At 37.0% G+C, this 14,327-nt stretch overlaps 3 protein-coding genes across 7 annotated transcripts in view; 1 reads left to right on the forward strand and 2 right to left on the reverse strand.

The window, feature by feature from the left end:
* The window catches only part of LOC139982748 (proline rich transmembrane protein 1B-like), a 186,663-nt gene extending 178,614 nt beyond the window's left edge, over positions 1-8,049 (forward strand). For 2 of the 3 annotated variants that reach the window (XM_071995829.1, XM_071995830.1), the window contains 2 exons: positions 784-936; positions 1,813-7,295. In XM_071995829.1, coding sequence (XP_071851930.1) covers positions 784-936; positions 1,813-1,944 — 285 coding nt within the window. In that variant the 3' untranslated portion in view covers positions 1,945-7,295. Of the gene's footprint in view, positions 1-783; positions 937-1,812 lie in introns of all 3 variants that reach the window. The other variant, XM_071995828.1, reaches the window with a different exon arrangement.
* The window catches only part of LOC139982743 (angiopoietin-1 receptor-like), a 172,542-nt gene that overhangs the window by 66,898 nt on the left and 91,317 nt on the right, over positions 1-14,327 (reverse strand). The window lies entirely within an intron of this gene.
* LOC139982757 (proline-rich transmembrane protein 1-like) overlaps positions 1-14,327 on the reverse strand; it is a 56,552-nt gene that overhangs the window by 35,041 nt on the left and 7,184 nt on the right. The window lies entirely within an intron of this gene.

Below are 14,327 nucleotides of genomic sequence, written 5' to 3' on the forward strand. Positions count from 1 at the left end.
TATATGGCGGCTTAAGGAGTTTTTGAAAACATATCTAATTTATAAGAAATTTCACCGGAAATAAAGGAAGAAATTTATCTGTATACAAACGCGGTTTTTGTTGTGAGTACCGTATAGGTATTATGTACTGTACGAAGGGTGGGTTATGTCGCAATCTGCATTAGCATAGCTGACGTAACGTTCTGTACTGTTTAAATCTATTTGAAATGTCTATCCTTAACGATTAAAAAACGGTTTTTCTGTCAAATGCAACATTAGCGTTCTCATACTTTGACAACATGTTTGGAAAATTATTTATCATTTTGTAAGGTAACTTTTTTGGGCCACCAGACAATCCTTTTAAATGCTGATATTTATGTAGACATTCCTACACATACTTGACATTTCTATACAGTTTTCCACAATCATGGAACGTTTGGCTCTCCTTTAAAAACAACAACAACGGGATTGAAACCTATGTAATCTATAGTTTGCGTTAGTATAGTCCTGGGCACACTATGGTTATAAATGAAGCTGATTGGCATTTTCTTACTCCATACCAGCCCAACACGGGCGGGTACAGGATTTGAACATGGAGGAATGCGGCCATGGTGTAGCTTAAAGTGAGCTGGAATGTGGGAAGAGTGTATGTATGAATATTATTCAACATTGGTAATTTATGACATCATAACACTGTTACAGACATGACTCTGTTATGATATACTAATGGCCGATAGTAGGCTACCCCGATGTGATTTTGTTACATGTATAGTTTGCTAATCTTGCTTTATTTCCCGTATATAGATCAACACTGTCGCTGCCGCCACACAGCCTGCTCCTGTCACAATTGTTCGTACAACCCAGGTACAACCCAATGACTACTTGGTATTTGCAATTCTGGTCACCATTTTCTGTTTCTGGCCTACTGGTATCGTGGCTATTGTATTTGCAGCTAAAGTAAGTATTTTATGAGGATCATTGCCATTCTAGCATATTTCTGGCTAGTACAGAATGATCAGATTTATAACCCTATGTTTGGTTTCCTACATTAAATACCTCCAGTGTTGCACCTAAATATGCTAGGAAAAATGGTCACCCATTGCTCAAACACTTTACTGCCACCCTCGGGAGGTATCACTAACACATCTGTAGTTGTCACCTTTAACATGAAAATGTCTTAAAAGGTCCGACCCTCTCATCTCCCACCGCTTCCTAAAAACTTTAGCAAACCTTTATTACATGTGAATCACTCTTCATTACCAGTTCAATAGTAATATAATCCCATATGATCCAATTATATATTAATCCGCTGGCGAATAGTATGGTGTCATCATTTCATTTTTGGAAAAAGGAACCTGAAAATTGGCCCCTAAAACCAGCCTGTTTTTGTTTTTGTTTTTGTGAAACTGGTAGTAGGAGGGGAAGATTGGTTAATGCAGGAGCGTAGTCTACCTTCGTAGTGTCATGGGGGGGGGGGGTTGCAAATTTTCTTTGAATGTTATTATATTGATACATGATTTTTCATTTTTCAAAATAGTGTCATCATCGTTATCATTTTAACCACCATTTGTTTTTACGACTTTGCGTGCGTGTGTTATATATATGTACGGCATCTACCAGACAGTTTTTAAGGGGGGGGGGGGGGGAGGTACATGTTCGCATCATAATTGTAGCTACGGCCCTGTGTGATATTAATCATATAAAGCAGATCCATCATAGTACGTGTGTGCAGGTATACGCAGGTATATCATATCTCAGTGAAAGCTATACCCGTCTTCCTTTTCAAGTGATCAAATGTCTATTTATATCTTTTCATGTTTATTTCTTGACAAGGTGAAAAGCCTTTTCAGTAGTGGTGACATACAAGGTGCCGAGCAAGCCTCTGCAAGCGCTAAGTTGTGGACGAAGATCTCCCTTGGTATCGGTATTGTTTGGATCACTGTTTACGTGATAATTCAATTATAAACATCATCGTCGGCGCCGCCACTACAGCCGCCACCATCTCCGCCTTTGACTACTAATATTGATGGAGACGTACGGAAAGACAAATCTCTTCATTTGCTCTTTTTTTTCTTTGATATATCAAATTATAAACATCGTCGCCGCCGCCATCGTCTACTCCTCCTGATGACGTACGGAAGGACAAAGAATATCTCATTATTCGCTCTTTTTTCTCTCTCTTTCTCTTTTCATTTTTATTAAACTATACTACTCAGATGATACATATTTGTTTCTTAAAGCAAAACAAATGATTAAAGTTAATTTAAAATAATGTTGTTGATTCAAAATAGTTAGACTGAATATGAACCAGGTTATCTTTTTGACGATCTTTTCAAATAGCGATATTTCTAATATTTGGTGTTAATGATTTCTTTTACCATTATAACTGAGTGTCCTCAGATAAAATAGTAATCGGTCTTAACTCATTTGATCAACTCTATACACATCGGCACCGTCAGGGCACAACATAATGTACTCTATTTTCAAACACGATGTCTTCCAGAATCCCCTACAAATCTGTAAGCAGCCATATACTTCATTCTAACAACTTCCCTATGTACAGTATATCTTAAGTCATTGCCCTATAAACCGCTATCATTTCATATTCAGAACTTGAGAACATAAACAGACGTACACCATTCTAATAATTTGTATATGACTGAAGTCATCGAATGCCCTTTGCACCGTGATTATGTACCGAAGTGTACTGTGGTCGGTCTTTTTTTGGCTCTTTGTTGTTCATATAACAAACAATCAATCTAAAAAGAAAAATTCATTTGTACTTGAAGGTAAAGAAAAATAATGGAAGTAAGAGTTTAACATTTTTTTATGTGAACATCAGCTAAAAAGAAAAATTAAGTTCAGTTCAATCAAGGAAACTAATACCCTCTTCAGTTACAGTCCAACATATTTCTTTGAAATACATATTTTTGTAAAGATTTTTTTTTTATAATCCATGCTACCTTTACTGATGGGAAACCCTTTATTTTCTTACCATTGAAATATATTAATGTTAATATCTGTCTGTGTGAATGTTTATGTAGAACAGAAGATACTGAAACCAAAAATTAGAACTACAAGGACAATGCATCCAAATCTTCTACCAGACAATTCCTTTAATCTATGCAACTTGTCGGTAAGAAGGTGGGGGGGGGGGGGGGGTGGAGAGTAGAAAGGAATACCGTCATAGAATATGATCCTTTTATGCACGTAAATATCAGTAGGCTTATCCTAATCAAACTATCCATATTTACCAGTACATCCACAAAATCAAGTTTTTGGAGTTTAGACACTTCGGTGGAAAACTTTATATTGTCATGGAATGAATAAACAGTTCAAGTAAGTTAATTGCGCGTTTCTCAGCGACCGTTTCGCCCGACAAAAAAATATCGTCACTGTTTGTGTAATAATGTTATGTAAGTGGAAACACAGATATCACTTCCTGGTCCGATTAACTTTACACTTGGTAGATATGGGCCTGGGTATGAGTTGTAGAGCCTGCATGACGAATGACGTCATATATGGTCTAAGGTCAAACGTCAAAGAACCAAATATCACGTATTCTCGTAAGCCAAAATAAGTACAGTAACTATAATGACTATACATAACCATCTGAGTAATATACAAATAACCAAAATAAAACTGATCTTAAACTATGGAACAGAGACATGGTATACGGAGCAGTTTTCTTTTTCTCCCTCAAACCAGATTGGGTCGGTTTGAAAGTTTACTTGCGGTTTGGACAATTCCAAACTTGCCCCCGTCCCCCAAGTCTCTTCATGCGGCATCAAGTTTTAAGTACCCATGGCAATGTTAAGTATAACAGAGATTGTTATCAAGATTAAACCAATAACAAGAGAAATCAAAGACAACTTTTTTGCTATTGCTGCAGCGTCTTGGGCCCCATCTAGATCCCCACGGTTGAAAAGATCTTTGACCTGAAAAAAACAGAGGATAGTAGTGCATGAAGAAAGTTATAAACAGAATATTAAAAGAAAAGTCCAGGTCAAAATTTGATATGTTAAAGAGGAACATAATCTACGCACTCTAGTTAAATTTGCATTTAATTCCTTTGCACCGTTTTTGAGATATTGACAGTTGAAGTTGCCACCTTTGTTACCAAAAGTGAAATTGGAGCAAACTGGTGTGACGTCATAGTTACACAAAAATGTTTTGACCTGGACTATTCTTTTAAAGGTGCAAGAACGCGTCTGGTTTAATGAGCTTTCCATGTGTCATAACAACGACAAACCATTTTGAGTGACTTCCTCTTTCGTCTGTGCCTTCCATGACTCTTTAACAGTCGATAGGTTGAGAAAGCTAATCGATTCTTTCAATTAAAAGTCAACATCAATCAATATATTGAAAACGATATAGGGCAGGAGAAAAACGTAACTCTTTTGGCTTTTATGCTTGCCAAATCCAAATACTTGAATAATGCATTGCTTTCATTAGATTTTATGACTAAATATATTCATTATAGTTAATGAGAGATATATACTCGAGTCACTGGGTTATAGTAGCTTATATTTTACCTTTGACCGAGTGACGTGCCCATGATTCCAAAGGTGGTCGGGGGGAGGGGGCAAACTTAAAATTTTGCACCATCTGATCTAAGTATATGGGGCTGAACTTTCACCGAAGTACCAAAGGCGTATACAAGATTTAATAATGTAGCGGGGATACCCTCTGATCATTGAAGGCGACATTTATGTTAGGTGGCCTCCCCCATAGATTTGTTTTGTCACTCTAGATGTCGAGTATTGCATTCTGATGTATGCTAAGATTATACTTTAAAGCTATAAGTAGCTCTTAACAGAACAAAAGTATACTACAAAATACCGTAAAGAACTCGTGCATGTCCTCTAGTCGCAACCTTATACTGCAGGATTTTTGCAATAGATAAGTAAATTTCTTGACAGGCGTTATTCATTTCGTAGAGTATAAGGATGAAAACGGATAAATCACTTACTCTGCTAGAAAACACAATCGCTGCGATACCAGTGGGAAGGAAACAGCATATCGTTACAAAAATAGCCAGAGCCATGTAATTATTAGGCTCAACTTGAGCATCACGAGGGATAGTTACCGTGGTTGGAATCACCTAGAGAAAATACATAATTTATCATTGGTTAAGAGACACAGTTTTGTCATTTATTGTGATATAATGTATGTAAACTTACCGCGATACTGATTTAATTTCAAACATTGAGGTGAGATACACTCTGATGTAAGCTTCATGTTGAAACATTGTTAACATTGAGCAAAGATAAGAACGTTTGTAATGTAACGTTTGTAATGGTAACACATGCATGCATGATCATTATACAACGTGATTATCGTGAATGTTTAACAGTCATATTCATTGTGTAGCCTAACAGACAGAATTTATTACAAATGCAGGCTTTATAAAATCCAACAATTTCTCAAAGGGGAAAATCCCCCCCCCCCCCCACTCCCTAACTTTCACACATCCAACCCCAACCCTTGGTTCAATTATAAAATCATCAGGTCGTTTGGTTTTACTGTTTTGTCTTACTACTACAACTGTACAGTTAAGTGATACAATTGATCTTTTTCATCTCTTACATCAGCTTTAATAAATAAACCTTCGTCGATGTGTTGTTATGAAATAGTGATACCATCTCTTTGATGTTACCGAAAAACTCCATCGAGACACCTTACAGGCCTCTTATGTATTTATCTAGGTCATGGATTCAGTTTTCCCACGAGAAGTTTTTAACTATCTTATTGAATCTTGGTACAGGGCCTTTTCCCAAAATAGATTCCATTATGTCTGTGGAACATTCGAGAAGGTTCTCTCACGTGGTATGGAAGTTTCCATAGAAAGGGGATGGACTTCCAAACTCCCAACCAATCAGGGCAGATCAATGCCAGCGCACTTATTTTTATATCGTTAAGTTAATACAGGATGATCAGGTTATTGGCTGCCTACTGATTGTGCGCAGTGAGATTTTATGGAAGTAAGGTTTAAAAGGAAAAGGAGGCCGAAAGTTTTATCACTTCACTTCACTTGATCAGCAAATTTATCACTCCGTCAGGAAAGTTTATGACTTGATCAGCAAATTTATCACTCCGTCAGCAAATTTATCACTCCGTCAGCGCTCCGTGATCAGTTCGTTGCTTCGTCACCATTTCATCACTCTTTCTAATTGTTTAATTGACGGAGTCAAGTCAAGTCAAGTCAAGTCAAGTCAAATCATTGTAATTTAGTTTTATTTGTAAAGAGAATCGACAGAGAAGAAATTATACCGAATCAATAATCAAATCCTATCTCGTCAACTTGTTTTTGTGTGAACTCATTGTTTTCGCCCGTTCGAGACATCTCCTGAAGAAGCATAAATACGGCATCAAGATATCCCAGTACCTTTCTATCGCGAGTCCCGATATAGTTTTACTATCGGAGGAAGCGGGCTCGTCACAATATTACATGGTGGAGATCGGTTGCTTTCTTCAGGAACAAAACGGAAACGGAACTTTTCACAACTTCGTTCGTTACGATCAATAACGAACAGGTGATTTTTTTTTTTGGCCCGAAGACCTAACGAGGAACACAACGTATGTTCACGACCTTGCCTAACGGAAACACTCTACGAGGGAAGACAGCCTATACTGGCCTAAGTCTATACACCGGAACCACTGATCTGTACACTAACGTTAATCAACCCAGCATGCAGTTCGCGTTTGAACATTCGCGCAACTAGTACGTAGAATACTACAGCTCTAAACATCAGAACTGAACATTTTCGCGATCTAAGCCTAGACTCGACCCGATGTTAACGGCGAACGAATCTGCAGTTACTACGAGATGTAGGCCTACCTGCTACTACCTGCCGCTACTACTACTGCTAACCGAGGGACTTCAATCATCGTTTGCAGTTCCACTACCAGTTCTTAGTTAAACTTAAGGGTGAGTGAAATCATGCCAATTTGTATCCCAACAACCCCTATTTGAGATCAGAGTGTAACGATAAGTTATTTTAATCGTGTCCATGTATTGCATATTTGTTATTTGTATTTAATTGCGGTCGATAGTGTGTTGAAATTAGTATAGGCTCATGTTGTATACTCATAACTAGCCTAATTGTATTCGGCATAATGTCCGTCAGTGAACAGGAAACTTCGACCTCTGTTAATGTTATGCAGAAACATAGGCCCACTGATTTTTTGCCATCACAATTTCAGGGCGATGTAATTGATGCAGATTTAGCCGAAGCTCATTATTTGGGATTTGAAGATTATTTAGAGTTGCATAAATTGCCGTCCCAAACCCCCCCTGTAGAGGCAGAATTTAATGAAATATGTCGCATATTTAAGCGAACACTTAAAGGCCAAGCCAGACTCTGGATTGAAAACAAAAGTTTTTCAACAATTGCTGATCTGCGCAAGCAATTCCTTGCTCGTTTCAGTCCAGGGACTTCTTCCTATGCTAAATCACAGGCATTTCACGCATTGAGCTATACGCCAGGTGATACAGCTCAAGCTCATTTGGCCAAAATTTCCAAAGCTGCAGCACAATTAAATTATGGCGAGGACCAAATTAGAGATAAATTCATCTCGACCCTGCCTTTGCAATGCCGCTCAGCAGTGTTAATGTCTGCAACACCACAAGCAACAATTGCAGACTTGGTCATGAAAGTACAATGTTATTTTGACTTAAAAATCCAAAGTCAACCCACAGCTTCTTCCGAACCATTTATGGCAATGCACGACAAAGCGTCTTCTGTTCAGACTCCAACTATTTCTGCATCTTCTGAGATACACGAGTTGTGTACCAAAATTCAGGAGTTAGAAACCAAGTTTGATCAGTCACGTAGGTCAGAATCGCAAGACAATCCTAAAGATATGAGGCAAAGATATAGTTCTCGTGATTCTCGTGGTCCTAGGACAGGTCGGAATGATAACAGGAGAAGGTTACCATATTTTAATCCTTCAATCACATGTCATTACTGTCATAATCGAGGTCATTTTGCAAAATATTGCCAAATTCGCCTTAGCCATGAAATAGAGGCTAATGTAAACAAAGTACCAACACAGAATTTTCAGTAGGGAGCACTTATGATTGCACTCATCATACAGTGACTCCAGACAAAGTACCAAGTAAAGGAAGATCGAAACGTAAAGCAAATAATATTTGGAAGAATAGTAATATTCCTAGTTCTAGATATACAGGGAACGACCGTAATGTGGATATTCAACTGGACACACGTAATTTTGTAAGAGGTACTTTACATGATGGTAAAGGAATTTCATTGTTGTTTGATAGTGGAGCGACACGCTCTATCATTTCTTCTTCTACAGTGCAAAATTCAAAGTATTTATCCTCTATACAACCAGTCTCAGTTGATGTAGTAAACCTAAAGTTGGGTAATGGTCAGTTTATTCATGCGTATAGCACGATAACATTTCAGGTCAAAATTCAGGGTCATGAATTTCAGCTTTCTGCTTTAATTGCTGCAAACCTGACAGGTATTGACTTAATATTAGGTAGTCCAACTCTGAAGGAATTGAATGGTTCTTTGGACTTTACCACAAACTGTTTTAGAATTAAACAAGCCAAAGTTTTCCTTAGGCCAGTGCAGAGATTTGTTATTTACCCAGGTCAGCAGAGATACATTACTGTACAGGGACGCCTTCCATTATATGCACGAAATGCAGATGTGGTTATTAAACCGTTTCCTTTAATATCTCGTATGTGTCCTTCACGAATGTTAGTGAAAATGCATAAAGGTAGAACAAAGATTCTACTAAGGAACATGGGTAATCGGAAATTTTTTCTGCATCCTCGCACAGTGGCTCATTTAGATTTAGCAGATATCATTACGGTCACAGAAGACATACCTACTGATTCTCTAGATTTTCTCAATGTCATGAGAGACATCGAAAAACCGTCTCTTTTTCGAACCAATTCTGACTCTAAAGAGAATCGTGATGAAATTACACGATATAATTTACATCGATATCCACATTTGACAGTCGATGATCCCCTGGTTTCCAAATCCGAACAGGAAATCATGAGAGAAAACATTAATTTGGAACAAAGTATTCTGAATGCTTCAGAAACAGAAAGCATTTATGAATTTCTAGACTCACATAGAGATGCATTTTCTCTTTATGGTGAATTATCTCACTGTCCAAATTATGAGGCTGATATTACGCTTACTAATGATGAGCCATTTTACATACGTCCCTATAGACTTTCAGATGAGGACAAAGTCATTGTCGCCAGTGAGCTTGACAAATTAGTGCGATTAGGAATCTTAGCGGTAGGACATCAGTCTTATACCTCACCGGTTTTCCTCATTCCAAAGAAGGGAACAAAAGACAAAAGGGTTGTCACAGATTTTCGCTACTTGAACAGTAGGATAAAACGTCTCAATCACCCATTTCCATTACTGAATGAGACTATCCGTACCATAGGGTACTCTGGAGCCAAAATTTTGGGTGTTCTTGACTTAAAGTCTGCATTCTTCTGTCTGCCACTCAGTGTTCATGCACAACAATATACAGGTATTGCTTCATTTCATGGAGGAAAGCATTATTATTATAAACGCTTACCACAGGGATTGAATTTATCTCCAGCGATCTTTCAGTCGCAAATTAATGATATTTTGGCAGCGATCCCAAATTCAAATAAGTTCTGTATTGCTCATCATGACGATATTATTGTGTACAGTGCAGACAAACAATCTCACAAACAACACCTAAAGGCAATTTTTAAGGTTTTAATGGACAACGGATTGAAAATCTCTCCGAAAAAGTGTAACATTTTTCAAAATTCAGTCCGATATATGGGACATTTGCTCTCAATAACCCCAGAAGGTGAGGCTTGTATCCAACCTTTGCATGACAGATGTGCAGCGATCAGGAACACACCGAAACCACACAATGTTAAGTCAGTAAGACGATTTGTAGGTGCAGTTAATTATGTGGCTTCATTTTTCCCAAATATTCAAGCACTATTGAGACCATTACATCATTTGAGTCGTAAGAGAAAGGTATTTAAATGGACAGAGGAACATCAGTGTGCATTTCTAAGTATTAAAGAGTTGTTGTGTAATCCACCTATACTGCATATGCCACAGAAATATGGTCGTTTTGTATTATATAGTGACACATCACGAGTAGCAACAGGATCATACCTGACACAAAGAGTTAATGGCAAAGAGAATATTATTGCATATTACTCTAAGATATTACCACCAGCATGTCAGAGGTATAGTGTAACTGAATTAGAAATGATGGGTTTATTTATTAATGTGACAGCATTCAAACATTTATTGCAAAATGTAGAATTTGAGGCATATGTTGATCACTCAGCCATTGTTGAATTGTTTAAATCAAAACAAGAACCAGCAACTTCACGCTTACGTAAGCTTCTGTTCAAATTGTCAGAATTTACATTTCAGGTTGGTTACAAAAAGGGCTCAGAATTGGTTTTGGCAGATTATTTGTCTAGAGCACCACAGGAATTTCACTCTGAAATAGATCAGGTTGCTCAAGAGGTCAGTTCTTATGAAGATTTTTCAACTCCACCTAAGGAGACATTTAATCCAATCATGACAAGGTCAATGGCAAGGTCAATGGGAGTCAAAGTTCCAGATTTATTTCCGAATAAAGTCACTAAGGAGTCCAAGCAGGATTCCCAAGCCAAAGTATCAACAAATAGAGTTAATAGGACATCCAGTCCTAAGGCAACACATTCTAATGAGCATGTTACACAGAGACCACAATCTGAGTCACAAAAGACGACTACACCAGTAATTTCTACTGATAAGAGAGATACATATAGTCAAAGGCCTACTATTACTATGCCGAGTGAAAATCGACATACATATAGTCCAGACATATTAGTTGTGCCAAATTTTACAAGTGTTTCACAACCTACAGAGCCAAGATTAGTGGATCAGAATAGACATAGAGTGCAAGAGGTAATCAGAGAACCACCACCAGAATTATTTTCTCAGCCAAAGCCAGTCATAACAAACATTGATCATTTGGTTACAGGACACATTCCAAAACAAAAGGAATTGAATAAAGTCATGAAGGCAATTCAAGGAAAGCTGATCAAAAACTATGATCTGCCATTTGATGTAAAAGAGTTGCAAATTCAACAACAAACTTGTCCTTACTACAAACCAATTTATGATTTTCTTGCACATGACATTATTCCAAGTAATGTTAAGCATGCTAGAACTGTTCGTTCTCAAGCAGAGGATTATCTGTTATGTAATAGTTTGTTATTCAGGATATTTTTGCATGAGACTAATGATGCTAAGATGACTCTTCAGTTAGTCGTACCTGAGACTATGGTGGAACAGATAATATCTCGATATCATGATGACTTGTTAAGTAATCATCAGGGTGTAATGCGTACATATTTGACCATTAGACAGCATTTCTATCTGCGTAATATGTTTCAACGCATCAGTAATTATATTCAGGCATGTCTCCGTTGTCAAGAATTCCGTAAGAAACCGGACAAGTTGAGACAATATCATGCTCGCATTCCTGATTCTTATCGTCCTTTTGACAGACTTAGTCTGGATTTCAAGACTATGCCCACAACGGCTACAGGATTTAAACATTTGATGGTTGTTTGTGATGAGATCACTAGATTTGTTGTATGTGTTTCTCTTAAGACTCTTGATGCTGAAACAATATGTGAAGCATTATTGCAGAGGGTAGTCACAACCTTTGGTCCACCGTCTTGTATTATAAGTGATGCGGCAGCTTCTCTTACAGGAAAATTAGTGGAGCTCTTAAGTAAAGCTTTAGGCATTGAACAAAAGTTCATCGGTGTAAGCAATCATGGAAGCTTACAGGTTGAAAGACACATTCAGACTCTTTCAAATTTCCTCAAAGTGAACTTAAATCAGTTTGGTACGGATTGGGTACGATTTGTCCCAACATCAGCCTATGCATATAACACATTTTCCTCTCCTCAGTTAGGTAGCTATAGCCCATTTGAACTTGTATTTGGACGTAAGCCGCCAAATCTTACAAATTTATCATTCAATCCAATGGCAGGATTATCACAATCTCATGGAGAATATGCTGCATTGTTAAAGAAACGATTTGATCATTTGTCTAGGGTAATGTTGGTCTTACAAAAGAAGCAACAAGATGCTCAAAATGTTAAGATAAGTGCAAAACTGGACAAAGGTGCAATTTATTCAACGGGTCAATTAGTGTATCTATATAAGCCAACGTCTTCCTCCTTGACTGCGAACTCTCGCAAAATTGCTGCAGAATGGTGTGGACCACTAGTGATCCATCAAGTTTTAGACAGGACTCACTATTTGTTGGCCACTCTCAAAGGAGAAATTCTTAGTGATGTATTCAATTATAACAGGCTTAAACCATGTTTTGTAAGAGCATCTTCTGAAACTAAGAATATCACTAACATTCAGAAATTGCGAAATGTCTTGAAAACAAAGGGTTCATCAAGTGAAAAGGTTGCACGAATGCGAAATGTTTTGAGTAGTAACACTTCTAATGCAGAAAATGTTAATGTCATGCAAGATGCACATATTGAGTTTCATGATGAGTTTGGTAACATTTTGCCAGGGGTAACTTCAGATCACGTCATGTGTCTTCTGACCACTAAGCCAATGAATGTTGCATCCTTTCTAGAGAATAGAGCACATAATGAAGGATTAGCACTTCCATATCCTTCCATGAGAGATAGCATATTAAGGCAAAAGAAAGTTTTTGCAAATGCTCCACAAGGAGACATGAAAGTCCAACGTGCTCGATACAAATTGGGTGAATTACAGGTTCTGGTCACCTATCAGACACCATGTTTTCCAACAGGCTTTAAGAGTCATGATTTTTGGTGGAATGTAGGAAAATATTCCAACACAGGGGAAATAATAAATTTTCTCCATGAAAAGGGATTGAACATTACAGGCAATCCAGGCAGGATGTTGCAAACATTATATGGTTAGTATGTGTAACTGCACATTGCTTTAAGTTCAGATGAACAGGTGTTTTACCCACGATTGTATGAATGGAATGCGTCATGGCATTTACCTGCATACCTATTAAGTGGAAGTCATTGTACTATATGGTGTAACAATATAAGCTTTATTGTTAAAAACGCCACCAACTGACCTAGTTTCATCTTTTATAACAAATATGTAGGGAGTATACCTTATTTCTCCTTATGAATTCGTTCAAACGTTTACCCGGCAATTAGAACATATCCGGAATATTAGCAACATGGGTTTTCATATATTGAGAAATATTTTAAGGATATTTACATTGCATCATTTATGTTATATTGAAGGCTATTTAGAGACAGCATTGGTGATATGCAACTTTTGCTTACAGCAACAGTTAAAGATGTATAGATGAAAGTATAGATCTTTTGAGGAACTTATGTATATATTTTCTTTTCCTCAAATATTCATGCAAAAGTTAATTTCATCATGAAGTTGAAAAGACAAGATGTTAAGTATTATGTAAATTTGAAGAAAGATTTGTTGATGTCATAGTCTATGGGGTCTCTTTTATGGTATCGAATATCTAGTACTTTGGTACTTTACTAGACTATCATTCGGAGTGCATACCTAGGGTCACCATGCTATCGAGTCACATTTTCTTGATTTTCTTGAAGTGGATGTATATGATTCACAAGGTTTCAAAGCAGTTTTGAAACTTTGCCTTCATTAAAGAGGAGGTTTTGTAAATGAGTTTGTACTATATTTTAAGGTTCTTTTTTTTGTGTACGAATTTTGCATGGAACGTCAAGGTGTTCTGTTCAGTTGAAAGATAACTAAGTCAAGTTTTCTCTGATCTCTCCCCAATCACGGCATGATTTCACTTTTGTTATAAATGTATTATTGATGTATGAAATGCATAAATGTATTTTGTAAGAGATACTGCATATTTTGCTGTGTCATGTAACTTTAAGATATCTTAATGATATTTTTTTTTTTTTAGATTACATCATATGATGTCATCAATATTGAAGAGGTACACAAAATTCAAGGAAATAGTGTTCAATGTATATACCATATGATCATTTTAATAATTCGTAACCTAAATGTTAACCTTTGAGATACATGCAGACCATTTATTGAAGTCAATGAATATTAGTGAATGTGCTTACAGTACTCTACCTTCTTGAGATAATGATAAGTTAAAGCAGTATGATGTTAAAATTTTGGAGTATCCAAAAATTTAAAAAGATTGAGGGGGATGTTATGAAATAGTGATACCATCTCTTTGATGTTACCGAAAAACTCCATCGAGACACCTTACAGGCCTCTTATGTATTTATCTAGGTCATGGATTCAGTTTTCCCACGAGAAGTTTTTAAC

This window comes from Apostichopus japonicus, chromosome 16, assembly GCF_037975245.1.
Source record: "Apostichopus japonicus isolate 1M-3 chromosome 16, ASM3797524v1, whole genome shotgun sequence".
Classification (NCBI taxonomy): domain Eukaryota; kingdom Metazoa; phylum Echinodermata; class Holothuroidea; order Aspidochirotida; family Stichopodidae; genus Apostichopus; species Apostichopus japonicus.